This window comes from Podarcis liolepis (genome assembly GCF_965112155.1).
Source record: "Podarcis liolepis genome assembly, chromosome: 8".
Taxonomy (NCBI): Eukaryota; Metazoa; Chordata; class Lepidosauria; order Squamata; family Lacertidae; genus Podarcis; species Podarcis liolepis.
Genome location: NC_139560.1, coordinates 52,834,222 through 52,855,416, shown reverse-complemented (window position 1 = coordinate 52,855,416; position 21,195 = coordinate 52,834,222). Strand labels below are relative to the sequence as shown.

Below are 21,195 nucleotides of genomic sequence, written 5' to 3'. Positions count from 1 at the left end.
TCTGATTTGATCCCAGAATGTCCCACTTTTCCTTAGGATGTCCCTATTTTTATTGGAGAAATGTTGGCAAGTATGGAGTTATCCAGAGCCATCTGAAGGCAATCCTGTATAGGGAAGTTGTTTTAATGTTTAATGTTTTATTAAGTTTTTATATATGTTGGAAGCAGCCCAGAGTGCCTGGAGCAACCCAATAAGATGTGTGGGGTATAAATAATAAAATAACAAACCTATAACAAACCTATGCAAGCAGCCATTGCTATCATAACTAGCATGGACTTTCACACATGCATAAGGCATCTGAGTGCACATAACTCTTTGGAACAGGGCGTCTACCAACAAAGGCTAATATTTCAGAATATACTCTTGTATGTCCCTAAGGCAGATAGACATGTGAGCTGGTTTGCAATACAGTTGTACCTCCATTTACGTAATCCTCTGGTTATGTAAACTTCAGGATGTGCATGTGGCAAACCCAGAAGTATTTTACCGGGTTTCGCTGCTTCTGTGTATGCGCAGAAGCATTGCTCAGGTTGCAGAAACCTCAGGATCCGACCGGACCTCTGGAATGGATCCCATCTGCAAACGGAGGTACCACTGTACCCAGTGTGAACCAGGCTCCCACCAGGCTCCCTTCAGTTTGCATCCATTTCAGTTTGTATTTATAACAATTGTTCATCGTATAACTGCTCTGAATTGTTGACAAATAGTATCAAGTTGTTCTTTAACTTTCCTTCTCCCTGTTGCAGGATAAGCCTATTTTCATAGAGTGTAGTATTAAAAATTCTCTGTCATTCCTGCTTTAGTCCTGCATGTTGGAAGAACTGATGGTAGGAGAATTGAACATTTGAAGTGGTACCTTGAAATTAATGTAATACTTTCTGTCTTAAATGCAGAGTTGGGTTTGAGTGGGAACATCTACTTTGAGTAGAAGGCTTTTAATCCTGGAGAACAGAGGTCCTCAAATGTCACCCCAGGAATCACTTGAAAATTGCTGAAGGCCTTGATAGAACACTTAATATTTGTTTCTGACTGTTGTAGCAATTGCAATGCACTACGCTATATGATGTATGAATTTTAACTGTGTTTTTTTCAGACACACCACAGATCAATGGTACCCTTGAAGCAGAGGATCCCACTGGCTGAAGGCAGGAAGAAGCATTTTTGGTGTTTTTCTCTGCAACCTTTCTGACGGTCTTACAGAACTGCAGACTAAATTTTCAGAGGGTGCAAGGGGCTGCAGGGGGAAATGGCAAAAGTTACCTCTTCCACCACAGGAAGAAACACTTGCATCCAAACATGGAGTAAAGAATTCAACAAGCTGTAAACCAAGGAATACCTACCATCTTGTCTTATATCCAAAAAGATAGGATTATCCCATTTTCTCCAGAAGTGAGATATATAAATTAGAACAAAAAGAGGAAGTATATTAAGACTTCTATTAGCATTCAGTGGTTCCCCCCTAACTTGCTTTTCAGAAAGTTAACAATATTATTCCTTCAGTACTAGAACACTTTCACCCAAGTGATTATTTAACAGTCAGTCCATGGGTTGCATTAGATCAGAAAACCTTTAATTTGATTCCCAGCCAAGGTTTACTCAACCATAAAGAAAGATGGAATATAACAAAAACACTGAAAGAATTTCTATAATGGATTGGCCACCTGCCTGAAAGAGAGCAAAAGCAGCTATGTTTTCTATGAGATTTATATTAAAACTTGCATGAGCCTTTGTGGGACTACTTTCCTCATATCTGCTTCACACACAAAAAATGTTGTCTGAACAAATGCATGGTATTAGAGGTAGAAATGTGTAGATTTGAGGATTGTTTTTATAGATAAGCCATTCCTAAAATCATCTGAATGAAGTTCTGTATTCTTCAGCATTTGAAATGTGTTATGGAAATATAGGAAACTGCCTTATACAAAGTCCATTTAATTCAGTGTTGTCTCTACTGACAGCACTGGCTCTCCAAGGTTCAAGGGAGGAACCTTTCCCAGTAGCCATGAATGCTGGTGATTGAACCTGGCACACAACTTACCCATCAAAGTATGTCCTCTACCACCAAATGTCCCTCTTAAATTATCAAGCCAAATAAACACCAAGTTTCCATATGGTGTATAATGACATGACTTCCCAATGAATTCTGAAACATTTACTGCCAAACATACTTCTCTGTCTACAGTTGCACACAGTGCTGATCTTGGGTCCTAAGACTCAGGTTTCAGAGGGATGTCTTAGGCCCTCCTGAATTAATGGCCTTCCCAGCACCTGGGGAGACTGAATCAGCTCGTTATTCCCAACAATTCCACAATAAATAATAATAATAACAATGTTATGGCAGCTGTTTGGAAACTGTACTGGGGAAGACATAGTATCTCCTCAATAGAAGTGTTATCTAGGTGAAAGGTATCCAGACTGCCCCCCAAAACAAACAAATAAATAAGAATTATGCCTTGATGGACCCTGAGAGTCCTTGCATAGCTTTAACTTGTTCCAGTTCAAACATGTTGTTGCTTTCAGACATTACAAATTAGCCCTTCATTCAATTAGATCGTAACCGCCACTGGCAAAAATGTTCATTCACATTACAATGCCTCTTTACCAATTTCTCTTCTACACCCATTAACATAAATGGTATAAAATACATTCCAAGGTAGTTCAAGCATTGTGTACAAAATATACTTTATACAGAACCATTACTTTTATTGTTGATTGTATGGGCTTAAGCACCAAAGATACAGATTTCTCTGACTGGCCCACTGATTGGCATCATTACCACCTGTTAACAAAAGACTTTGGGGTTTGGCCTTTGAGCTTTTGGTTATGGCCTCCTTCACAGTTTGTGTGTTTGTGTCTGCGCGCGCACACACACACACAGACACACACACAACTACATATAGAGAATGGGATCTCAGAATTCCAAGTTGAAACAGAAATCTCTGTACTCTTTCAAAAGCTTTACAAGTCCTAATACATCACTATTTTCCTTCACACGAAAAAGGTAGTATCATGATGAGCAAAGAAATATTGAGCATACCCCAAATATTTCCTCTGTGCCAATGTCATATCTAGTTTCAATATAAAGCATTATCAGATTTATTTCCCTTATTTTATGAAGTATGAAAAATTCTTGCTTCCCAATAAGGTTTTCTGTGTTCCATTGTTCTACTGAACTAATGTCATCCTGCCCTGGCATCAAGCAGCAATAGTACTAACCTTCTAAGGCCTGCTGAGATTTAGTGATTACTTCCCAAGACATTGTTTGGCACTGCCATTCAGTTTAAAACACTATTTTGGGGGTGGTGTCTATCCAGCCAAAGAGCATGAGGGAACCTTTCTGCCTTGATTTAAGCTGCTTAAAAACACACACATTCATGTCAGCTGTACCGCAATAGTCTGTAATTGGGATTCCAACAACCCCACTGTGTTCTCTCAGAATTAACAGCCCTGTCAAGATAGCGAAATGTTCCAAAGGTCAATTTATGATTATTCTTCCCTTAGCCTTGAACACCCTTTCTGCAAAGAAAAGCACAGCTTCCAGGGCAAAGATAATATATATTAGCACTGTGATAAGCTTCTAGCCACTTGTAGAATTTTAAATTTCACATGGCCTCTCTCTTATCTCTTTCGAAGGGGAACACATTCATATAAATATATAAGACACAGTCCCGCGAGATAACAGTTTCAGCTTAAGCATGCAGTTTGCTGTCTGTTATATGTTCTCCTCATGTAGAGCAGGGAAATATTAAAAGTGGTTATATAAAAGAAATTGCTTCTTTGCTGGGCACACTGGAACCAGGTTGTAAATTAAATCTTCTGATTGATCCTAAATCAGTACCCCCAAAATATAGAATTATTAAAAAGGAACTAACATTTTCAACATATGCATTTCCACTGTGCCAATTCCTGCCCTGGAGTAGGGATGGAAGAACCTTGAAGTCTGAAAGCCTGAATAATGCTGGTCTGTGTTGTAATAATGGACATTTGGAAGATACCAGAAAGCCAGTTGCTAAAAGTCAACAACTGAATGTAATGCTTAATATTGATGCAGAGAAGAATGAGTATCACCCACAACCACACACCAACTTAAGTTTTCTGATATCATCTGATTCCCACAACATATTACCCCCGATTGAGAGTTCCTGATAGCCAGAGGAATTGACAAAAAGGTCCACAGTCATAGGTGGAGAAAGAAAAACATTATTGATCACAGCTGATAACACAAAAATAACCAGATTAACTAATGAATATATCATTAAATGTTACTTTCACCCCAGTAAGGTTCTTTGCTCCTAGGGCAACTGTTTCCAAACAGTATATTCTTAATACTGTAAAACCCTTCTTGGTGCGTATTTAATATAGCAAAGGCTGGTTGGATGTTCAACATTGATGGCACATCCAATGGTCATTTGACCCACGTGATCAGCACTGTTGACAGACGCTGTCCCAATGCTCTAGGACACATCCACAGTGGCAGATGAAACACTACTATACATTATCAACATTATATTATTTATTTAAGTATTAAGTCCATTTATCTATTGCATACTGTCCTCAAATCTCAAAGCCGTTTACCAGAAGGAAAATCAAATTGAAGTACATAAAAATTGAAGTACATAAACGTACCACAATCACAATTTAAACTGAGTAAAATGCAAATACATAAATACACAATAACCACATTCATAATCATAACCATATCTATACAACTAAGATCAGACAAAATTACTATGCAGAATGACACAAACACCAAACCGAAAGAATATTTCAACCCACATACACTCACTAAACATGTATATCCTTCCTGCAACGGATCACTGCCAAACATATAAGAACAGACTGTGCAGCACTAATAGGCCAATGCACCACAAAATACTTCCCTCCCACCTCTCACCTGGGACAGGTTCAGTTTGGGACCAGTGCAAGCCCTTTGTATAAGGGGTATAAAATTCCTACTATCAAATAACTCTCAAAAACATGATTATACCTCACATGGTACTGAACAAAACCCACCTACAAATGTGGACCATTTCACTTCCATGACAGTACAGCAGACAACACATAGTGGTACCCTAAACGTATTAAGCAGCAGTTGTGACTTGCATTTCCCTTTCTGTATAGGAGTACTTGTACCTCAGAAGAAATAGTGACTGCATTTCCTATTCACATGTTCCTCATTTGGCGAACAGAAGCTGAATTTGCTACACACAAGTCTGTGCAGTTATGTTTCCAGAAGACAAATAAATTAAGAGGCTTACAGTAACACCATGGACTTTACCTGTAGCGGAAACTGGATGTGTAAGAACAGAAGAAACAGTAGCATGGGAATCTTTAGTGTAGGAAGAGTATGGAATGTAGCAAGGAACTTATTTATTAGGAACATCTGTGAATACCATGTAGCCATGAGTTGGTATATACATTATAACCTTATATATTATAACTGGGCTGATTAGTGATGCCATTTGTATTTGAAAGCTACAATTCTACATGTTTTACAGGGTTTCAATTGGAAAAGTCTCATTCAGATTTTGTGTATGTGTTGTAGTGAAGGACACCTGTGGAGAGAGCCTATCTACAATAGTGTCCCAAAAACACATTCCTTCCAGTACAAAGCTAACAGAAAAGGATGTCATCATAAAACAGCCAAGCCAACTCAAATGGTAGTCATTCAGCAAAAGACTAAGAAAAAGAGTTGGATGCAAAAGTGAACTTTTCCTTTCAAGATTAATCGCCTTTGACCTTCATAAACCACCTTCAAAATCAAAACCAGTATGCTGGAGAGGGTGCATCTCCACAGGCACATACCTCCGCATGTGGTGGGAGTGCCCCAAAATCCAACTATTCTGGACAACAGCCATACGAGAAATGTGTAAAATAACTAAGCAAGTATTAGAAATCACCCCAGAATTGGCCCCACTAAACATCTTCCAAGACAATAATGCCCATCTACACCACAAAGAACTCATAACCCACCTACTTTCAGCAGCCAGAAACACCATAACCAGACACTGGAGAGACCTGTCAGGAGTAAGCATGGACCAATGGTACCAAATAGTATGGGAAACAGCCTTACTAGAAAAATTTACCAATAAACTGAAACTGATACGGGGACAAACAGAAGACGCCGCCTTCACCCCGGTATGGCTCCCCTTTATCACATACACAGCCCAGCAAGACTGACAAAAATCCACCAACAGCATACAAATCAATATGGCTAACCTGATCCAAAACACCCACCCACCCCACTCACACATGAAAACAAAGACCACCACAGCCAATAACAAAGAACCACACCCTGGGCCAACCCCAACCTCTCACACCACCAAAGGAACACAAGTGAATAGCAGAGAACCTGCACAAGCGACACTGACACAAAACCCCACATATATTAAGTAAAATAGAAACATTGCCACCCGACCCCACCCCCATTCACCTCCCCCCTCCACCTCTTTCCCCCTTTTCTTCCAAATGTCTCAACAAATGAAACTGATCTGTAAAAAATGTTACTTGGAGAGAGAAAAAAGAGAAAGATTGTACATACTTTTGTAAACCAAGAAAACCTTCAATAAAAATATATTTTTAAAAATATATATATATCAAAACCAGTAAGCTTAGTGAGCAGGAGGTGGCAATTGTTTATCAAGACTTGTTTATTAAAGTGTGTTACATTCTTCGCCATCAGATAAAAGGAGGGAAGAAGAAGCAAAGAACACAGATAAAATAAAAAGGAGATCTCATGTGGGTGTTAGTACATAGGAAGACCTTCACTGAATCAGACCAAGGCCCATCTACTCCAGCAGCCATTTCCCACAATGGTCAATCTGCTAGGCTTGCAAGACATGAGGGCAAGAGACTTGTCTCACTATTGTTCCCCAAGATTGACAAACAGAGCACTGTACCACTGATCCTGGTGGCAGCATATAGCCATAATGACTAGCAGTGTTTCATAGTACAGCTCTCCACTGATAGCCTTAGTGACCACTAAGATGTCAGACAGATGTTTACATGACTTCCAAAGCAAGCAGCTTTCCAGGTATCACAATATTTCCTTGGTTTTAATTGTACTGTTGTTTTCCTTTGACACAGGCTAATATCCTAATTGCATGGCTCAGGACTGGTTCTCTCCATGGTATCGTATCAAATCTCAGTGTATTGCTCTCAAACTATAAGTCTAATTAAACTTTAAATCAGAGGTTTATTGCATGGTTTCCACATTTGCCTTCAAGCTGGTCAATACTCCTTTTTCTTCCTAACAAATTTCTAAAGAGGTTCTTACTTTAGAGCAAAACCAGACAGTTATCATTACTACTTTTTTGGAACTGTCATAGTATCTGCCAGCTCCTAGCAAGAAGTAACATTTCTAAAGCATGTGTGAATGTTGAAAGTTAGGCAAGTACTTCTACCAATAATTATCTCAACTTTCTCATACACCTTTCCAGGTGATTCCAACCTTTTGTCTGAAGCCAACCTTGCCTCCAAAAACTCTGAGATGGGTCAGTTGTCTAATCACAGGGGACAGCAGCATCCATCACTGTGCCAACTCTCCTATCCATCTGCTCAATGCACCATTATCCTTTTGCCTAGTCTAGCTAAGTCTCCACCAACAATACTAAATCAAGCATACAACTCAAAAGATGTTTTCAACCTACCATCATCACCTGTGTGCCACTCTACCCAGCAGCTACTTTTGCCTATTTTGTCTACCTTTCCTCCTACTTCTAGGCCGCTAGGAGCTATTTTGAAACCTGTAGACTTTTCAAAGCTTTTCTTCTAACAGAGTGCCTTCGAACACACCTTTCAACGCAAGGCATCCAACACACACTATACAACAGGCACAAAGTTAACACAGTGCCGGGAGCTTCGACACAGCCACAATTTCAACCTGTTATAGATTTCAGCTGAATCTGAAAGAAGGTGAGCCAGGGCTTGGAGAAAGTGCTTAAAGGGAACGATGCCCTTCTTCCCCGTTTGCGGGAAAGGCAGCCACGCCACAGCAGGGGTAGGGGAGTGGTGTGTGATTAACAGCACAATCCTCCACATGTTGACTCAGATCCAAGTCTCGCTGTGCTCAGTGTGACTTACTCCTTAGTCGTTAGGCTTGCCGCCTATAAAGGTGGCGGAAACGAGTTTAACAGGTGATGGGTTTCCATTGTCTCTCCGCTTATGCGCGCAGGTATTGTTTCTAACACAGACGAGATCGGTTGTGGGCAGCGACAGCTATTCCCGATGGGCTTCTTCCCACTAAACAGGCTGCAACCCTATAAACGCCCTCAACTGGAAGCCCTGCGCCTCTGGAATCTGCTGGATCTACTCCCGAGTAAACACGGGCAGGGATCGGGCCGCACCGCCCAGGAGCGCAACGATCGCCTCCACCTCGGCAGGCAGGCAGGCAAGCGGGCAAACACGCACGGGAGGCAAACAATAGTCGAGAGCAGCAGCAGCAGCAGCTCCATCCAAGCGCGCCTGCTGCTGCCAGCAGCCGAGGAGCCGCCGAGCCATCCCCGCCCCCCCACGCCGCCTGCCAAAGCACCGCCGCAGGAACGACAGCGGGCTGCTGGCTCGCAGCGCCGCCTTGACCAGGCGACCCCCCCCCTCCCACTCCGCCGCCCAGGCGCTGACAGACAAGAGCGAGGGCGAAAAGGGGGGAACAAAGCAAGCGCGCGCGCGCCAGGCGCCACTCACCCCGAGCTTCCTGCTGCGGATTTTCACATAGCCTTGCTTGACTATGTCGTTAAAGTTGGAGGCCATGGCCGGGGCGAGCCGGCTGCGGCGTCCCAGCTCCGGGCGCGGGGTCGTCTCCTCTCTCGCTGCTGCCGCCGCCGCCTCCTCCTCTTCTCTCCAGCTGCTGCTGCTGCGGAGCGCCTTTGGCCGCCGGCTGGCGAGGAGCCTCTGACATCCAGGCGGCACTGGCGGCAGAGCGGCTCCTTTTGCGCGTGCCGGGCACGCCGTGGCCCAGCGCAGCCCGCCCCCTCCCTCCTGCGGGGCGCCACGCGCAGCCCGAGAACGGCCAGGAGCGGAGGAGCGGGCGGCTCTTTCTAGCCAAGCGCGAGCTCTTGCCGCGCCGTTGCCTTGAGCAGCCAGGGGAAGAGGACTGCTGCTGCTGCTGCTGCTGCTGCTGCCACCGCCGCTGCTGCTTCCCTGGCTCTTCCGCCAGCTCTCCTCTCCCCCTCCCCGGCTATTGCTTCTCTGCCGGCACCCGGAGGCTGTGGAGCTGCTCGCGCCGCCGCGCCATCCCCCCCTACAGCGCGGGAGGGGGAGGGGTTCCCGCGCGCTCCCTCCCTCTTGCTCCCGCCTCACACCTCAGCTCCCCAACAACGCCAGACGAGGCGGGCGAGCAGGGGAAATGTCCGCCGCTCCCATTCCCCGGCACGCCAGCTAGCTAGCCAGCCTCCTCTTTTTTCGACGCCAAGGCTGGGCTCCTCCTGAGGAAACTTGTCCCCCCCCCCCAGGGCGGCGCATTTCTCCAGTCAGTTGAGAAGCACGAAGGACCCCTCACCCCACCTGGCTTCTGAGGGGTGTGCGCGCGAGAGAGATTTCTGCATGAAAAGCGGCAAAGCCAATCCATTTCTTTCCACCTGTGCGTTCAGTGCTGCGAGAGTCACACGCAGGTGTTGCTGCTGTTAGAAAAGTGCAGCTGAGGGGCACAACCCAACCCTAGATGGTTTCCTGTGAACAATAAGTCTCACTGGGTTTCCGCAGAATTTACTCTCTAGAAAGCAAGTTTTGAGTAGGAGCTGAAAGATCCCATCCCATGGACACCTTAGCAAGCAAGCAAGCAAGCAAGCCCCGTTGACTATATAATAAGGCTCACTTCTGAATAATGGCACAGCACTGCACCATTTGGCTCCTGGGAATGGACATCTTCCAAAGTACAGCAGACATGTGCTGAGAAAGAGATGTGCCGTGTTCTTACCTATGCATCTTTACTTGGAAATAATCCCCGTTCAGTTCAGTGGGGGGCCTACTCCCACCTAAGTAGGCACAGGATTACAGCCTTTATTTCTTGCAACTGCAAGGAGAAACCCAAGGGTATCATTCAGGTCCTGCTTACAGACTATCCATAGGCATCTGCTTCACTGCTGGGGGTGGGGGAGGATGCTGAACTGTATAGACCATCGATTGGATCCAGCAAGACACTTCTTAGGTTCTGAAAGATGCAAAAAAATAAATTTTAAAAATGCAGTTCTGTGATTTTCACTATCTCTTACAAGAAGATCTACTGCACAGGTCACATTCACCCCATCCACACCTCCTTCACTGCAGCCACATGCAGCCCTTGAGAGTTGCCCATCATTGGTTTAATGCCCATTGCTGATCTAAATAGAATATTGCATAGGAATTCTTATGTACATCACCCTAAATTCCATGGAAGAAAGACTGGATATAAATGAAATATTTGTAATTCACTTTGCTGCCCACTTGCAAGACATTTCATAGCGTAAAACAATACCATAAAACAATGTCATGCATGAAATAATATGATAGTCTAATTAAAACACAGGGCACAAATGCATGTTTAAATGTTTAAGTTCTATTAACTTCTATAGAAATATTAAGCAAAACACTTTCCCAATGAATGGTGTTTATGTATTTTTATTTAAACAGTTGCCAGTCATATGACTACATGTGTCACTCCTTTGCTCAAGGCAGGATGACAATGAGGTATTCACTGGAGCCCCTCCACACAATCAGGAACAGTGTGCTTTTGGGGTTCTCAAACTTGCACATGTAGATCTCTACGGTTGTGGGCTCCCAGTTCAAATGTCAGATGGATTTCACAGATGTCAAAGGCAGGGTCATTGGGACATGTTGGTGATGGAGGCCAAGTTCCTGATGTCCCTTGATATAGTGAATGAATGTGAGGATGGGCCTGAGTGAGCACCGTTAATGGTTAACAAAGGATTGCAATGGCTTGTGGGTGACATTGTCACCAACATATCTGAGTGGGCAAGTGGTATAATTTCTAGAGAGAGCGGGCATGGAAGTATCATGGATTGAAATGGATACTGGACAAGGCCAATGCAGGGAGCGAGAGCTTCAGAGTTGTTCACCATGTCATGCTAAATGTACCGTAATTTAAAAACCTTTGGGAAATCTGCGCAAAATGCACATGAGATATAATGATATCTCTCTGGAAAAGACAAAGAAAATGGTGCCCAAAGGAAGCTGAATTGTGACTGCCTTTGAGAATTCAGTCCTAATTTTATTTATTTAGTTTGATATATGCATGAATACATATTACGGTAGTTCCATTCACCAAACACCCTCAAGCACACCATCAATTAAACCAAAACAGCTAAAATGTATGAATCCCTCTGGGGTTGAAACATGGAACTCTTAAGCAGCATCACTCATATATCTACTGTACTCTGCCCGGTCATAAACATATCTTTAATTATAATGCTGCTTTAGGCAGATGTAGAGAGAACAAGTTTTGCAATACTGAATATGTTTTGAAGATGTGGGAGTGGATGGGGTAGAAGTGGAACAACACTGTTTGCCTTGCAATATCTAGTTGCATTTGTCTCAGGGATGTCCTGTGATTACCATTCCGTTTCAGATCTTGAACCATTTTGGAAGCATCCTGTACAACCACAGATTAGTCTTCCACTTTCCAGTTTTATTAAAATCATGTACCAATAGCATCAGTTACATGCAACTCTGTCTAGAAATGTGGCATAGCTTTGCACCTGGTATTTAGCTGAAGAAGCTGCCAAACCATGTTATCTAAATTGCTAATTTTCTTCTTGAACTATTTTATTTGCTAAACATAGGTCTCATGAACCTCTGTCATGATACACCTTGTTTTTACTCATGCTAATATGGATAATGCCGAGTGACATTTTGGCTGTACTGGATGGATATGGTATTTGGCACCATCCACTATTATTTAGAATATTTTTTCACTCATATGGATGTAGTTGTTTTCTAATGCAGTTTCATTTCAATTTTCTATCCACTTACCTTTGGAGTGGGAAAATCACAATGAATTCAACTTATAAAAAGGCACGTAATGTATTTAATGCATCTGTTAATGTATTTATATTTAAAACATTCTGTGTATCAGCAAATGGATAAAGCTGGTCTATAAAATTGCTGTAGAAACACACGCACATTTTCCAGAGGGCACCCTCTACAAGTTCTCGTTGAACAGACTACAGGTCACCCACATGGAATAATTCTGAGGAGTTTTACACATCAATGAGTATTGCTAATATTTCTGGGCCAAACCACTTTGACAGATTGTGAAATGGTGGAGACAGGCTGAGGCTGCTTTGACAGGCTGCAAAAATGAGGGAGAAAATTCCCACTGTGTGTGATGAAGCAAATCAACATTATATTTCTATTATCTAAATATATTATTTTGGACTATTACTTTAAATATTGAATGGAATTAGATAGTTCTCAAACTGTGTTAGATTTCTTCTAACACACTTCCAGATTTTTGTGTATATTCGACTGCATGAGAGAACAATATTAGGAATGTGGTTCATAATCTGGACATTTGTTTGAGATATAATGTTTGAGTGTGGCAAAGGCACTATGGCAGTGAAGGGTGGATATATCAGGTGAAAGAAAGATGCAGGTAAGATACATCTGGCTGGTGGGCAGCAGAGACAGAGTCTTTCCAGCAATAACCCCATACCTATGATTTCCCATTAAACATTCTCTGAATATGTTTTTGTTTCAGTCTGCATTCAGTGTTTGTTTGTTTTAAAGGGGAATGTCATTATGCATTAATTGTATTTGATGTTTTAATTTTGTGAGCTGCCTTGGGATGGCTGATGAGGAATTCCTGGGAATAACATTAACTGCTGGGGGCACAATCCCCTTTGATGCATACATGCTTGGTAAGCTGACTTCTTTGAATTCTGTCTCCATATGTATCAGCAATTACTTTGGGAAATCTCAGTTTCAAAAGAAGCTTCTGAAGCACTGTTAGTGTTAGAGGGTGCTGGAGGGGACAAGCCACAGTGCAGGCAGAGATCGCCCCTAGTCAGTCATGGTCAAAGCCTGTAAGGAATGAATAAATGCCTTTTTTTGGCTCAGGTTTCTTAGTTCTGTGCTAAGCAGTGAAACATTTCAAGAGGAAGGCAAAAATCCATTATTGATTGGTGGTAAGAAAAGAGAGAGGGAGAATGCCCAGTTTGTGCTGACATAAGTAGGTGGGTCAGAAAATAGATGATGGGAAAGTTGCTTGCTGTTTTCACATACCTAAGTATTTGGACAATCAAAAATTGCTTGAGTGGGTACATTATGTTCAACAGAAGAGCTGTTCTGTGAATGTTTTGTATAAAAAAATTAGTCAGAAATTAATTATTGCCTGGTAATGTGTTCTGACTTTTATTTTACAGCATGTCATGTTTATTTGATGTGGATTCATCTCTCAAAGTTCTTGCCTATATTTCAAATGCAAATAGGTTCAAGTTCTTTCTACAGAATTATTGCTATGTATCTTCAGAATTATGATATAGCTGATGCAGAATTCTGAACACTATTTATGGCTGCAGGATATATTGCTCTTCTACTCCTACCCACCTCTCCATAACAATGTTTGTTTTTATTGCTGATTGTTTTAAATCAGCAGCCTTCCAATTAAATTCCTTTTCATATCTTAATAAGGTCATTGGCCAATTTGGTGGGAGAGAACAAATAATGCTGATAGGAGACTGAGCCAGGCATTAAAAAGCAGTTCTTACCATTTTCCTATATTTCTGCTTGCAATACAGTATAAATTATAGTGGCGCTTTTACGCCTTAAAATAGGGTGGATGGGAAATTGCATACATTTTCACTGGGGGGGAAATGGGTCTTTTCAAATACTAATTTTATTGCTGAAGTGGCTCATCACAGGAAAATAGGGAAGCACTGGAAAAATACTCATGCATAATAAAGCTGCAATTTTGCCAGTAGTGGTGTGCATGTAGCGCTGTGAGAAACAGTTACTTTGTGTGTGGTATGGCTAAATGAAAAGAGATGTCTAGGATAGAGGAAATCCTATATGAGCCTTTGGGGGATCTCCAGAGGGCTGTGATTTGTGAGATCAGAACACTTGGCTGAGGACATTTAATTGCTGCAATTCAAATTGATCCTGGATGGTGGGAATGGTTAAGGGGTGTGAGAACAGCCTCTGTAATCTAAAGGAATGAATTCCTGTTTTCACTCTGCAGAGTATCCCGCATTCACAGGAGCGCCACATGTGATACATTTATTTCTGGACTGTGCTACTTGAATGTCTGAATGCTTCCCAGCGTAAAACAGCACCCTTTACATTCAAAACTGGTCCATCAAATAGCAATGGGCTAAAGACACTTTACTTCAAAAGTTTTTCATATTCTTTTTCATCATTTAAAAAATCCCTGAATGGAGTTACTGCGGTTGTTGATGCATTTGAAGAAAATTATGCATTTAAATGTGACATATGCGTCATCCCATCCACCTTATAATCATGGCTCATTAGTGCTCAGGTGTACAACCGCAAGTGAAAATGTGTCTCAAGCCCACAAAGGTTAAAAGAACCCTGCAGAGTGCCATTAGAGTTTCATCTGTTTTATCATGCAGCTGGAGGCCTATTCTGCTCTCAACAGGGCATGCACATGAATCTTATTTTGTGGTACATTTGATATGCAACTTAGGAAATGATTAATCCATTTAATTCTCATAAAATATATATGGCACTTGCCTAAGGATTTTGAATAGAAAGCAAAAAAGGTGTGCTATATCTTTGAGGGGTAGGTTTCAAACAAAGGACCAGTTTGCATGCCACATCGTTTAACAAACAATGGCTTAAAGTGAATGAGCAGTGTGCTTGCTGGTTCACACTACTTTAAAGTTCTCATTCTAGTCTTACCTCACTCCTGCTGCTGCCACACCACCAGAAAAACAAGCCAAACTCTGACTTGTCATGTTGTTTGAACTCAGGCATTAAGCCAAGAACATCCCTTGGTTACTGTTCATGGTTTGTTTGGAAAGAAACAAACCATGAGCCCTGGGGCAGAATCTGGTTTGTTTTCTGGAAAGGGAGGGATGGCACAATAATCTTGGAAGTAGCATTCACATGTATGATGTTTGCTCATATTAATCCATCATTTGCTTTCAGTTATGGTATAATGTGATGTGAGAACCAGGCCATTGTCCAAAGGGACAATTCTCCAAGGAAAACTGCCTTATTCAAAACTAGGAAAAGTTGTGAGCATATAAAGATTATAAGAAAACCCAGTTTGAGTGCAGCAATATTTGCAAGTATTACTGACCAGTAAAAGCAAGGATACTATAGCAATATTATTTTTCATCTGCAAGATATGAGAGGTTTCTAATCTGGTTATAGGAATCTACAACTGCCTTAAAGGTGTGTGTGCTAGATATGCACACCAGATAAAACCATATCAAGAGAAGCAGCTCTCAGAAAAATGGACTAATTCTATACTTCCATTTGAACATGGCAGCCCCAGTCCCAGTGACAAGAGCCAGATAGCTCTTTTCTCTGTTAGCATAGTCACACACTTACCTAGGAATCACCTGTTGAACTTAATGGGCCTTACTCTGAGTAGACATATATTGGCGAATGCTGTCAATCAATTTGTTTTTCTTGGCATCCTGCCAGCCCCTGACACAAATCCTAGCCATCTTACTAGCCTAGAGTAGTATGTAAATATAGTGGTTTTCCCAAATTACCATTTCAGAAATTAATTTTTTCACGTTTCTGTAGTACTAAAGTGTCTTATTGTCTCTGATGGATTATTTAATTTATCATACACCTACCTGATTTACAGTGAAAATTATGCTGTTTCCACCTATCATGTACAAGACAAATCTGAAAAGAGAAATCATATGGGGTTTCTCTGACTTATAGATTTTTTATTGTCACCTGTAGATGGCATTATAAGGTGTCTAACACTTTGAAATAATCTCCTTCATTGATCACACCAATTTCCTTTCACCTGTTGTATTTAAGCAGCTATTTGCTTGATGTTCCAGATTATCCATCTAAAGCTGATTCAGGATAAATTCATTTCACCCCATTGCACTGTGACTTTTGCTGCCAAAACATATTAGGAACCACAGGAATATACCTGTATGGTGTCTAAAGAAGTATGGTGTGAAATAGACTCCTTGATCACAACACATCAGGATTTGGGGGGGGGGTAGGTTTTTTAAAGTATGATCACATGTTCTTAACCTATATAGTGTCAAGAGCATTTGACAATAGTTTTAGTGTAAATGTTATTATGTGACGAAAATAAAAATGGTGTGTCAAATACATTCTCAAATGGATATGCCATGGATAATCAAGAATATGCATTTGAGAATGGATTTGGAGTACCATTTCTCTCTTCATCATGTAATAATAACATTTTCACTGGCACAATAATATTTTTTCTGCTATAGATCGTTAGAATTATGCATAAATAAATATATTTGTAGAGTTCCAGGCATTTTCTTATCTGAAAATTGTAAGGTTCGTAAGTGGAAGAGCCAAGTATTCAGCTAAAAAAATTAGTGTAAACAGACATTCAATAAACCTGATCAATGATTTTAACACATTATGACACAAACTTTAAAGCTTAATCTCAAACAGATTTACTGACAGAACAGTAGGTTTGTAGAATAAAAAAAAATACGCAATGAAGTTTCCATGGAACTTGTTGCAATATGTAGTTGCAATATCATTTCTATAAAGAATCAAGTCATTTCACAGTCAACGTGGTCTCCAGGGACTCAGGTGTAGTCACTAAAACTGCAATCCTATGCACAATTACCTGTGAGCAAACCATTAGTCTAATGGGAATGAAGTATAAGTAGGCACACACAGGATTGCACTGTTAACTTGCCTGTGCATTTCTCAGGGACCAGTTCATAAGCTAAAGCTATAGGCACTCCTATCTTTGTTTACACACAGTGGCTGATTTTTCATATACACTAATGAGTAGTACCATATGCTAATGAACAGCATCACAGTGAACAAGCAAGATGATGGTGCATGCAGATTTTAAAAATGGCACTGTTTGTAAAGGGATGGTAGCCCCCTCTTATTGGAAATGTGGCAAGGAATCAATCAGCACTGCACTCAGTGATTTTGTTGATTGTTTAAAATGGGATGAAAAAACCCCATTAAGCTTTTGAAAAGGCTGCAAGAACATAGATGAATTTTCCAAAGGTAACAAAACAGAAATTGTTAAGAGCAATGAAACAGCAACAAAATAGTCTATTGTATTACGGTATTTTTAACATTTCCTTTTGCTGCTCATTGGGAGAAAAAAAAATGAAGATCTTGGTATATAATGCTATTGTAAAGCTTTCTGTTTCATCAGGCATAATTACAAGATTAGCAGGATAGTGTTACTGTTCATTTTAAAAATAAATGTAATAGGCTGGTTTTGATTAGGGGACCTTTTTCAAGGTCAACACGCCCTTAATAATCTTACAGATTTCAGCAAAGAATATGTGCACTCCATTATCTTTCAAAACACAGCACTGAGACACAACAGGAGATGTTTTACTAGATCATTAACATATGCCTCCAGTGCATTGTTAAGTTCAGCGCTCTGGTCCCAAGAAGTGCATTAATCTCCAAATAAATCAAGCCCTGGAGTCCAAAACATTACATTTCATTTAGAGTTCCTGGCACTATTTCTCTGCTATTTTCTTACATTAGTATTTTTAATGTGAAACAAACTTGTTTGTAGCAGAGCAAAAAGAAAGAAAAGAAGTTAGTGGATGCCATTTACAACTTCTTTTAAAATAAATCTTCAGGAAGCTTTAATGAATCAGTTGTGTTCAACCTACCTTTGATGACCCTGCCTTTACTCACTTGCTGCAAAGGACAGCTCACTTTTCAAAGCAAAAAAGCACCATTGTGCTTTAGAAAAAAAAAGCCCAAACTGATTTGCAAGCAAGCTCTTTCATCTAAGAGATATCACTGAAATAAAGCAGTGTTTGCATCTCACATCATTGTGACACAATGACCTTGAGGGTGTGTGTGGGTGTTTTATCCTTTTGCAGGCAGAGAAACAGCAGTGAGACCAGACATTTAACTCAACGGAAATGACAGCACAGAGCTTGTAGTTCTCTGGAAAATTTCCTACTTTTACAAGTTAACTTTTGAGATGGTTGAGACAACAGGAAGATTCCTGAAAAGGACTGTCCAAAGGGGATGTGGGAATTTACTGATATTACAATCAAATGCAATTTGGGGAAAATCTATGCCCTCCCAAGCTTTGCAACATGAATAGAATCAATCCCGAAATGGCCTGAACATAAATGTATCTCACCCATGAGGAATGGGAAACATAGAGCCCTATGTGCTCGGGTGCTCTATCTCTGATTTCCTTTGTTGATCAGAGGGTTGGTCTAGAATCTAGATGGCCTAAAAGACATCCTCCAACTCTTGTCTGTCCAGCTTCTGATTTAAGATCTCTAGGAAGGAGAACCCACTAGCCCTAAGGTAATTGATCCCATTCAGTGAATGTTAGTTATATTTCATTAAAGTACCGTATTTTTTGCTCTATAAGACTCACCTTTTCCCTCCTAAAAAGTAAGGGGAAATGTTTGTGCATCTTATGGAGTGAAGGCAGGCTGTGCAGCTATCCCAGAAGACAGAACAGCAAGAGGGATTGCTGCTTTCACTGCGCAGCGATCCCTCTTGCTGTTCTGGCTTCTGAGATTCAGAATATATTTTTTCTTGTTTTCCTCCTCCAAAAACTAGATGCGTCTTGTGGTCCGGTGCGTCTTATAGAGTGAAAAATATGGTAAGTTGGGGCACCGCCTTACCAAGCTGAAACTGCCATTGGCCAGTGCCCACCTGACTACCTCTTTATCTACAACCGGTCTATGGGATGTCACTAGCTGTTAGCTTTCTCCTATTCTCCTGTTATTCTAAGAGTTGCCCATATTGAATTCAGCCAGGAAGACAGTGGGGACCAAATCAGAAGAAGTTGGCTATGCCTATCATTGGCTTTAGCTCTGGTTTCTCTAAGCATTGGCATCTCTGCCTTCTGCCCTACCAGTCTCAATGGGCACCAACCTCTACTGGTCCCATTATCAGATTTTATTTATTATGTTCACCAAATGTTCTGTTGGCATCTACCTTCCTTTAACTTATGACCTTTATATCAAGTCCTACGCTCTTGCAGCAAAGGACAAGTCTTTGCCCTCTTCTATGCAACAGGCTGCCATTCAGTTATTTAAAGTGTGCTGCCATGCCCTCAGGCTAAATTTATTTAGGTCCTTCAACCATTCCTCATAGGACTTGCTTTCCACCCCATACTCATTGCTGTCCTCTAAACATTTTCCCCAATTTATCTGCATCCTCTTGAAAGGCTCACTCCCAGGACAAGATACAGCACTCCAGATGATCTCTGATCAGTATGAAATTACTTTTCATGGCTTGAAAACTATAGTTCTATTAGTACAGTCTAACACTGCATTGGTCTTTCTTTTGCAGCCATGAGAAGTTGCTGATTCATGTTCAGCTTATGATCAACTATAATACCAAGATCTTGCTTTCATGTACAACTGCCAAGCCAGTATCCCCCATCCTATAGCTGTCACTTGATTTGTGTGTGGACACCATAAATTGCAAGGCAAAAGAGAGTGAGGCTTGTCTATCACTACAGCCAAACACCTTTGTGATTGTCCGATTTAACAAAGCAAAGTGGTAAGGGACTTAAATTATGTTTGTGTCTAAGGATTTGTTTACATCCAACTCTGCTGAATTTTTGTGGGCTTACTGATTATTAAACATGCATTAGAATAACTCCCACCAAAACCTTGAAAATGTATAATATGTTATGCTGCATGCTGAGTTCCCTTGCATCTAAAAAAACTGTCAAAGGCTGCACTTACTTAATGGGATATGTATCTGAATAAATACATATAGGATTGCACTGTTAACTGTCATGAGTATACCGTATAAAATCTAGAACAGTGGTTCCCAATTAGCTAATTACTGAGGACCCCACATTTTTCAAAAGCCAAGCCACAGCCCCCCTACTTTTGAAAAGGTTGATAACTCTATGGTAGTTTCCTATGGAAAGCAATTGTTTGAACAAAATGTGGGTAGCCCCTAATGAGAAAAGAAATTTAAGCATACTATAAAACAGACTAGGGCTAAGCAATATCTGGCTTTCAATAGCGTGATATATCAGCAGCTAAACATAGCGATATTCTGATATATCACAAGGTCTGAAATTGGAGATCAGGCATGGAGATGAGGGAAGAAGCAGCTGCAGAGATTGAATAGGTGGGGGATGAAATGGAGTCACCTCTATGGCATGGTTTGGGTGAGAGGGGATGAGGATGGGGGGGTGCATCAAGCTGCCGTCAATGGGGCAGCCAGCAAAGCCGCATGTCCACTGTGGTGACTGCTGCTTTCCTGCTGACTGAGAAAAGTTGTTCTGCCTCACTACCAGGGGAAAATAGTGCCACAGTGCCTTGAAGTGAGGTCAGTCAGCTGCCCTGTTCACCATCAGCATGAGGGGAAGGCAGCGCCTTGAAATTGGCTGCCTTGGTCTCCCTCAGCATGAGGGAAGGCAGCTCAGATCAGCAGCATTATCGGCTGAGATCATGATGCGATATCGGCGGTGCCTTGAAATCAGCTGCCCTGTTCTCCATCACATGAGGAGCAATATATTGCTGCGTATTGCCAGGTCAAAATCAGTATCGCGGTATGATTTCAAAACCGATTTCGGCCAATATATTGAAAAATTGCGCAGCGCTAAAACAGACCATAAAATTTATGGTATTACTATGCAAAAATGACACAAAAATAGTGTGGGGGAGGCACGGGTTGGGGCCCTGGACGCCCTGGGTATGTTCTGCAGAGCCCCAGGGGTTCCCAGACCCTTAATTAGGAACCACTGATCTTGAACATTACATCACAATTGGATTAAATTTCCCTTAATTTAAGAAGATAATACTTTTTTGCTAACCTGCATTGTACATTAAAACTAGAAGCACACATAAAAAGGGATCACCTTCTTATGAAAAGTAAGTAGAGATTATATAAATCTTTTTTAAAAATCATGCTGTTGTTTATGAAATTATATATGCGGAGGTAAGATGTTGCATTTAGTTGTTACATTAAGAACATGTTTTATATTAAGAAATACAATCATTTCATAAAGTTTAACTTGGATAAATGGCTCAAATAAATCTTCCTGAGGTCACAGAGATAAATCATCTTCAGGTAAACTGT

General features: G+C 41.2%; 1 protein-coding gene across 1 annotated transcript in view; it reads right to left on the bottom strand.

The window, feature by feature from the left end:
- Positions 1–9,436, bottom strand: part of DOK6 (docking protein 6) — a 173,850-nt gene extending 164,414 nt beyond the window's left edge. Inside the window, exon 1 of the mRNA XM_083518798.1 lies at positions 8,683–9,436. Within this exon, the coding sequence (XP_083374924.1) occupies positions 8,683–8,748 (66 nt within the window). The 5' untranslated portion in view covers positions 8,749–9,436. The remainder of the gene's footprint in view (positions 1–8,682) is intronic.
- Positions 9,437–21,195: the final 11,759 nt, after the last annotated feature.